At 38.1% G+C, this 8,988-nt stretch overlaps 2 protein-coding genes across 2 annotated transcripts; one reads left to right on the top strand and one right to left on the bottom strand.

Annotated features, from left to right (window-relative positions):
• Positions 1-1,368: 1,368 nt before the first annotated feature.
• On the top strand, positions 1,369-3,351 carry LOC111398292. The gene is made up of 4 exons (XM_023025212.1): positions 1,369-1,845; positions 1,947-2,171; positions 2,334-2,940; positions 3,305-3,351. Exons 1-4 carry the CDS (start codon positions 1,369-1,371, stop codon positions 3,349-3,351), a joined length of 1,356 nt encoding a protein of 451 aa, XP_022880980.1.
• A 3,208-nt stretch (positions 3,352-6,559) lies between these two features.
• Positions 6,560-7,451, bottom strand: LOC111398291. Its single transcript, XM_023025211.1, has 2 exons — positions 7,330-7,451; positions 6,560-7,199 (listed from the first exon to the last, which is right to left on the bottom strand). Exons 1-2 carry the CDS (start codon positions 7,449-7,451, stop codon positions 6,560-6,562), a joined length of 762 nt encoding a protein of 253 aa, XP_022880979.1.
• Positions 7,452-8,988: the final 1,537 nt, after the last annotated feature.

Genomic DNA, 8,988 nt, shown 5'->3' with positions numbered 1-8,988 from the left:
TCTCATTTCATGCCAACTTGGTTATTGTGCCATCATATGCATACATCTAGTTGTTGATGGTGGTCCTGTTTATAGATTAGAGGTTCAGATTGGGTTATCGCTAATTATGATGAATGTCGTCATGTTCACATTTTTAACTGTCATATATATCTTTAACTATCGTCTCACTATCTTTACTAATTTCGCTCGAGTTCTCGTCAAATCCTTTGAGCGAACATTGAGGAACCGCCTTTTTCCCCATCTTGCCCACATACTTGGCATTCTTCCTGTTCGGTTTGGAGTAAAATCGATAGGGCTATGGTTAATGATGTTTGGATACAAAATGGGGCTCTTGTTAAAGCTAATTTTATACCATCCGGATGTCTCTCCGACCACTCCCCTTGCATTGTCTCTATACATGACCGTGTGAGGAGAGTAAAAACCCCTTTTAAGTTCTTTAACATGCCGGCCAAGCATGTGGATTTCAACGACTTGATAAGGGGCTGCTGGAATTATCATATGCGGGGGTCGAAACAATTCACCATTTGCAAGAAATTGTGCAAATTAAAGGAGCCTTTGAAGGAGCTTAATGCCAAGCATTTTGGGCATATTTCGGGTAGAATAATCGAGGCCAAAAATGACTTAGAATCTGCTCAATTACAGCTGCATAATCAGCCCACCAATGCTGATTTTCAGATTTTGGTTGCTAAATTGGGGAAGAAGACCGTTACCTTATGTGAAGCGGAACGTAGTTTTTACTACCAAAAGACAAAGTGTATTTTCCTCAAGGATAGTGATAAATGCACTAAGTTCTTTCACTCATTAATTAAAAGGAACTCCAAGAGGAATTTTATTGCTAAGGTTCTTAAAGAAGATGGGATGTATACTACATCACAAGAGGAAGTGGCTAGTGAATTTGTAAAATTTATACTTCCTTGTTGGAGAAGAAATGCTCCTCCCGACCTATTGATATGGATATCCTTTCAAATGGTCCCTTGGTCTCCTCGAAACAAGGTGATACCTTGGTTCGGGACGTTTCTCATGAGGAAATCAAAGAAGCGCTTTTTGATATTGGGGATGACAAATGTTCCGGACCGGATGGCTATACCTCTTGTTTCTTTAAGAATGCTTGAGGGATTATTGGTGATGATTTTGTTGGAGCTATCTCAGAATTTTTCTCTTCGGGTTGCATTCTTAAACAAATTAATCACACAGTAATTGCTTTGGTACCTAAATCGGATCACACGTCACATGTTGGTGATTATAGGCCTATTTCTTGTTGCAATGTTACTTATAAAGTGGCTGCCAAAATACTTGCTTCAAGATTGAGACCCATATTGGGAGATAGTTGACCATGCGCAAGCCGCATTTGTGGAAGGTAGGAGTATTATGGAGAACAACCATCTTGCCCAAGAGCTATTGAGGCAATACAATAGAAAAAGGGTTGCCCCTCGATGCCTCTTGAAAATTGATCTCTCGAAGGCCTATGACTCGGTGTGTTGGGATTTCCTTAGAGATGTCCTTGTTGGTTTGAAATTTCCTTCGAGATTTGTTCATTGGATTATGAAGTGTGTCACTTCTATATCATACTCTATTGCTTTGAATGGGACTTTGCATGGTTTTTTCAAAGGTGAGAAGGGTCTTCGGCAAGGTGATCCCCTTTCTCCCTTCCTATTTGTGCTTTGTATTGAATATCTTTCTAGATTGCTCAAGGATGCCACATATGAGAGTGACTTCAACTTTCATCCTAAATGTGGCCCCCAAAAGATCAACCATTTAGCATTTGCCGATGATTTGATGCTATTTGCGAGGGGAGATTTTTTGTCGGTTAAAATTCTCATGGATTGCCTATCTAAATTTGGTTCGGTCTCGGGATTAAAGTTGAATATCCTTAAATCTAGCTTGTTTACAGCTGGTGTGCATGGACAAACCCTCGATGATATTATGGAATTAACTTGTGTTCCTAGGGGAACAATGTCATTTCGGTATTTGGGCATCCCCTTGCATCGGACAAACTCAAGGTTAGTGGTTATGCTCCCTTTCTGGATAAAATTACATCATATATTGGTGCATGGAATTCCTCTATATTATCATATGCTGGCAAGATGGAACTTATTAGGGAGTTTCTTCAAGGAGTTGAATGTTTTTTGCTATCTATTTTCCCTATTCCGGCTACAATTATTTCTAGAATTGTTAGCCTGTGTCGGACATTCCTTTGAGGATCTAGAAAGCCATTAGTAGCGTGGAAGGATATTTGCCTACCAAAGGAAGAAGGGGGACTAGAATTAAAGGATTTGAAGAGTTGGAATTTAGCGCTTCTTGCTAAATCCCTTTGAAATATCCACAATAAAAAGGACTCCCTATGGATTCGGTGGGTCAATCATGTGTATCTCCACGGGTCTTGTATTTGGGAGGTTCGGCCTAGGAAGGATCATTCACCTCTCTTCAAGAAACTGCTTGAAATTAGGGACATTATTTCTGTGAATGCTGCTGCCCAACAGATTTTTATTCATGGACAGCAAGGTCGAATGGGTCTTATGGATGCTGGTAGTGTCTCTTCACGTCAGGTACTTCAGGGACGAGTTTATAGTGCTGGAAATGGACGAAATGCCCGGTCTCTCAGTGCTGGAAACACTATAAACAGCCCCGTTCATGGCCAGTTTCTGGACAGCAACACATGCAGGCAGACAGCTTCATTCGGTAGGCAGTTTTTGGTAATTTGGAGTGAAAATCTGGGCTGTTCTACAGCTGCTAAATTCAGTACAAAAAATGCTTACAATTTCTTTAGGCCTAAGGGTACTTTCAAGCCTTGGGGAGCAGAAGTTTGGAAAGCATGCATCACTCCGAAGCACTCTTTTATGCTTTGGTTAGGGGCCCAATCAAAGCTCCTAACCAAAGATAAATTACTCTACTTGGATATTGATTGTAAATGTGTTCTTTGTGGTTGTTTTGATGAAACTTGTGAGCATCTTTTCTTCAAGTGCTCCTTCACATCTTCATTATGGGAGAGCATTAGGAGAAGGCTTGACATTACAAGATCTATGTCGACACTTGCTATTGCTCTTAAGTAGTTGAAAAAGGAGGCCCGTGGAACTTCTTGATTTAACAAGGCGAAGAGAGTTGCTCTTGCAAGCACAGTTTACTACATTTGGCTTACGCGAAATAGGAAGATTTTTGAAGACCTCTCACCCGACTTGGATTCCATTGTGAGACGGATCAAGACACACGTATACAAAATTATGTTTAATTTGTATCCGGATGTCTTGATTCATTTCGAATCCTTAGCCGTGGATCATTGATCTTGATGTATTTTGCCTTCTTTTAGTTCCCCCGGGTATGCCCGGAGGAGTTGTTTATGTTTATGGACATTGATTCGTCCGGGTATACCCGGTGTACTTGTATTTGATTATGGAAATTGTCTCGCCCGGGTATGCTCGGTGTATTTGTACATGGTATATCTTTTATTAATATATTTACATTTACCGATAAAAAAAAAAAAAAAAAAATATATATATATATATATATATATATATATATATATATTAGCTATGAATCTGTCTAGTTTTATTTGTGTGATGTTCATAATTGGAAAAGAAATGAATGAATGCAAGAAATTTTCTGTAAACATAGAAGGAATTGCAATATTGATTGTATAAATTTTTCACGTGGAAAATGTTGAAGTAAAAGTATTTTTTGATATTCGTTTGACTTTGTTTTACGTGGAAATTGTCAATTTCAGGGATATCCTCTTTTACAATTATTCCTAAAATTTGTTCCCATTGCCAACAATTAAAAAAAATTTAAAAAAGCAAAAAAAATAAAATAAAAAAAGGTGGAAAACCAAAAACCACCTATCCCCTAGGAAAAAAAAGGTGGAAAATCACGCTTTAAGGTGTTGTACCTAGAAATTCATGGAAAATCAATTCCCTGGAAAATTTTGTCAATCAAACAGGCCAAAAGTGGAAGTTGGAATTCGAATTCCAAATTCCATGGAAAATTTCGTGCAATCAAACGGGGCCTAATATGTGACATTGAGATGACGATCTAATAGAGATTTAAATGTTCTACCCTTTGAGAATACCAATTATGCAACTGCAATATATAAAATGTTGAGGATAATCTTCTTTCTTTTTAAAGATTAAAGATTAACTTGTTAATGTGGCAATGGGTTAGTTTTCAATAGATTTTTTTTTCTCTCTTAAATTTAATTATTTCTTTATCAAGTATGACCCAGCATATTTATCATTATTTCTTTCTACCAACACTTGGCCCTGGAAATTAATATTCATGAATTTTTACAGTTTTCTATCGCAAACTGGTAATGGATGGCGACGGATTAGGGACAATAATAATTCATTATTGAAAGTGACGATTTACAAGCCAAAACTGAAGAAAAAAATTTTGGTGACAAAAAATTTTAGTATTCATGAATTGAACGTTCTTACGACTATGTACACGTTATCATTACTCCTAAATGAAAGATGCAGCATTACCTTGACGAACCAGTAACTTTTGTGGATGTTTAATTACTTATTTGACTTGATTGGAATTTTCTAGAGAATATGACAATTACTGTCTGAGATAAATTAGGGGCATGTTCAGTAATAATTATGAGAATTGATTTTTTGGTCGTTAGAGAGAAAAAATGGATCCTACTTGTGAGTGAAGAAGTCAAAAAATAATGATTGGAACAGTGAAATATAAATAAAAAAATTGATTATTTGGAATAAAAAATTGCTACCCAACGGGGGCTAGATCTAGTTCACTAATCAAAATGTTAATTACTCCCCCGTCCCAATTATATAGGCTTGTTTCGTTTTTCACACGGATTAAAAAATATTCTTTAATGTCATTGAAAAATTAATTTTAGCCAAGATCTTTCCTAGTTTACCCCTATTTAATTTTTAGTATATATTAGTAAATTATTGTTGGAATTAGTAAAGAATTTGAATAATTTAATTTGAGGAAGAAGAAACGAGAATTGTTTCATGTTTTTAAGAAGTGGGAAATGTGTGTATTTATATAATTTCAAGGAGTTAGCACATTAAGTGGAGAAAATTGAAATAAAGGAACAAAACAAAATTAAATTAGGTAACAAGCCTACGTATTTAGAACAAATGAAAAATAAAACTCAACCTATATAATAGGAATGGAGTAATAAGTTCATTTGTCCACAAGGCATTAAAAAGTGGATTAATTTATTATTAATTATTTAATAATTAATCTATAATAATCCCTTCTTTAGGCTTTAAAATCCATGCTTTAGAAGATGAACCGACACAGTTTGTGTAAGATTACTCTTTTAATCTAGGAACATAAAAAATTGCATCTATAGTCATTTATCCATACGTAAATGAACAACTGGAGTAGTGTTTTATTTTTAAATTTCTGTAAAACTTGATCTTGAGATGTCACTTCCATCAAAGAAAAACTGTTAAAAGTAACGACTTATTCACTATTACCGTAATTAATGTTGTATGCTTAATCAGTAATGCTATACTTGTAGAAAAAAATAATACAAATGTTTTACAGAATACACACAGCAGTGGGGGTCATCCCAATAAAATATTCACATGGAGTCTACTCCCATGTGTTTACCCTGTAGAAGATATGTGGAAAATTTCATGTACATAGGGCATTTCTGATGCTTAATACTCCAAGGCTTGTTGATTCGACACGTGAATATTGGAAATTAAACAAAATAAAAGAAACAACTCGCGACATTTTATCAAAATCCATTCAAAATAGACCGTTTGCCTTAACCTACGACCCAGTCATCCTCGCTCGTCCTTATGTACCTTTTAGATTGTTTTGGATACACTCGGAATAATACATGAACTCTAATGTCCTAAAATTCTATTTTGCTTCGAAGATTATTGAAAACTTCATTGCCAATAAAAATTTAAGTAAAGATTCAATTTTTTATTGATAAGTATATTTTATACATTTACTTAAACTATTATATTTATGTAATATTTTAGTCTTCAAGCGGATATCTACTGATATTGGAGTATAGGTGATTTTTTATATGTTGAACTCTCAATTTGAAGATGATTAATGCAAATAGGAAGAAGATGATTTAGCATAAAATGACCAAAAGTAGTAAAACGAAGAACTATTGTGTAGAACATGTGACGTAATTAATGCATAAAATTTGGTGCGAAGAAGTTCACTGGGCCAATGATATACTATTGTAATTCAATTTGGAGTTGCAAATTGATGTAGATTGAATCTACAAACACACGACAACAATAACCAAACGAATTGAATTTAGAAAGAAGTTTTTATTATTTCGTGAACAACCAAGAAAACTTTAGGAGGCGTCTTGCAGCGTCTTAAATATGAAAGAAAAGATAACCTACTGGGCCAGCAGTCCCAAAATGAGTTGGGCTACAAAATAGAAATAACAAATTCTGAAAATAAATAACACAAAAACTTAAAATGCTGTTTTGACACACTAAACGACTTCAAATGCCCAAAAACCCTCGTATGTCACGGCAAAGCGGTGAATTCAATCCGAAACGCTCGCTACCTTTCCGAAATGGGGCTATGGGCCCAAAACGGACACCAAACGCAAAAGTTACGTCAATTTCTTTGAAAGCCGATCATCCAATCGTTCCATGTATGCCAATGCCTGTTCCTCCACATAAACCTCATCATTCTCCCCAAGATCAATGGGATTCGCCCTCGAATCAGAACCGATAGTACTATCTCCCAGGTTGTCTCCATGGTATGGCAAAAGATACTTTACATTAAACACATCAGAAGTCCGTATATGGGGAGGAAGTCGAAGGCGATAGGCGTTGGGGTTGATCTTCTCCACAATTTCCACTGGACCAATGGTACGAGGTGATAACTTCGAATGCTCATGAGATGGCACTCGATCCTTAGTCAGTACCGCCCAAACATAATCCCCAACGTCAAACTCAACAGGACGTCGATGCCGATCAGCCGCCTCTTTATACTTACGGTTGGACTCTAGCAGATTAGCTCGTATTTCCTCATGAACTTGTTGCAAACTACGAACAAAGTCAACAGCTATCCCATGCAGCCGAGTCTTAGAGGGCAGAGTCAATAAATCAACAGGGCTGCGGGACAGAATACTATACATAACCTGGAACGGACTAAAAACCGGTGCTTCTATTTCTAGCATGATTATACGCAAACTCTGTCTGGCTAAGCCGTTGATCCCATGAGCGTAGATTATCCCCAACCAAGCACTGCAACAAGTCACCCAAAGAACGATTAACTACCTCTGTTTGCCCATCAGTTTGAGGGTGATAAGCACTACTAAAATTGAGCGATGTGTTAACTAACTTCCATAAACTCCGCCAAAAGTGACCGATGAACCTCGTGTCTCTGTCAGACACGATGGAAGTGGGCAACCCATGCAACCGATAAATCTCTCTGAAAAATAGCTGAGAAACCTTGACAGTATCAGTGGTGCGCTTGCAGGGAATGAAGTGCACCATTTTAGAAAAACAATCTACCACCACAAAGATGGAATCATTACCACGTTGTGTTTGCGGTAAACCCAGGACAAAATCCATGCTAATATCAGTCTACGGAGCTGAAGGCACTGGTAAGGGTCGATAAAGACCAGCGTTTGTGGCTTTCCCTTTTGCCACGTGGCACACCCTGCATCGTGAGACAAACTTCTCCACTTCACGATGCATAGTAGGCCAGAAAAATGAAGCGCTAATCAAAGCCAAAGTACGATCTCGCCTAACATGACCTTCACCATGAAACTCCTCAATCAATTTCAGACGAAGGCTGCAATTTGGTATACACAACTGAACATCTCTAAACACATACCCATCCTCTAACAGAAAAGAGGAATGGGGTCCCTGCAGTAAACTGTGATAGATGGGGCCAAAATAAGGGTTATCAGCATAAAAAGAGACAAAGGTCTCAAACCCGGTGACCACTACCTGTAGCCGCACTAATAACCCATGCCGCCGACTGAGTGCATCTGCCACACGATTAGAAGAACCAGCCTGATGTTTAATGACAAAGTTGAACTGTTGCAAAAAGGCAACCCATGATGCATGACGGGCAGATACAGACTCCTGGCTTGACAAATGCTTGAGGGCTTCATGATCACTGTATAAGACAAATTCTCGCTGAAACAGATAATGTCGCCAATGGCGAATGGCCTGAACAACAGCATAAAGCTCTGCGTCGTAAGTGCTATACGTCCCACGATCCCCTGCCAACTTCTGACTGAAATAAGCTAATGGTTTTCCTTCTTGACTGAGGACAGCTCCAATACCCAATTTAGAGGCATCACAATGTAATGCAAAAGGTTTTGTGAAATCAGGCAACGTAAGTATCGGGGATGAAGTCAGACGCTCCTTAATGATCAAAAACGCTTTCTCAATCTCGGGTGTCCACTGAAACTTACTCTCCTTCATGCAATCAGTAATGGGAGACATGATGGTGCTGAAGTGCTGAATAAATCGTCGTTAAAACGACGCTAAATCGTGGAAACTCCGCACATCAGAAACTGACTGTGGATGCGGCCACTGTCGAATCGCATCAACCTTAGCTGCATCCACCGTTACCCCACCGGCTGACACAACATACCTCAAAAACAAAACACTATCGATATAGAACACGCACTTCTTAGTGGTTGCAAAGAACTTCTCCTTGCTTAAAACAGTAAGGACTTCCCTTAGATGCACACCATGAGACTCCTCCGACCCACTGTACACCAATATGTCATCGAAGTATACAACAACGCACTTACCAATAAACGGTCAAAGTGCTTGGTTCATCACCCGTATGAACATGCTCGGTGCATTAGATAGTCCAAACGGCATAACTAGCCACTCAAATAATCCCTCCCGTGTCTTAAATGTTGTCTTCCACTCATCACCATGACGGACTCTTATCTGATGGTAACCACTTTTCAAGTCCAGTTTGTAAACACAGTTGCGCCAGCCAACTGATCAAGCAAGTCATCTAGCCTCGGTATCGGAAAGCGATAACGAACTGTTATTTTGTTGA

Source organism: Olea europaea, chromosome 8, assembly GCF_002742605.1.
Source record: "Olea europaea var. sylvestris chromosome 8, O_europaea_v1, whole genome shotgun sequence".
NCBI lineage: Eukaryota > Viridiplantae > Streptophyta > Magnoliopsida > Lamiales > Oleaceae > Olea > Olea europaea.
This window is presented reverse-complemented; position numbering and strand designations above follow the sequence as displayed.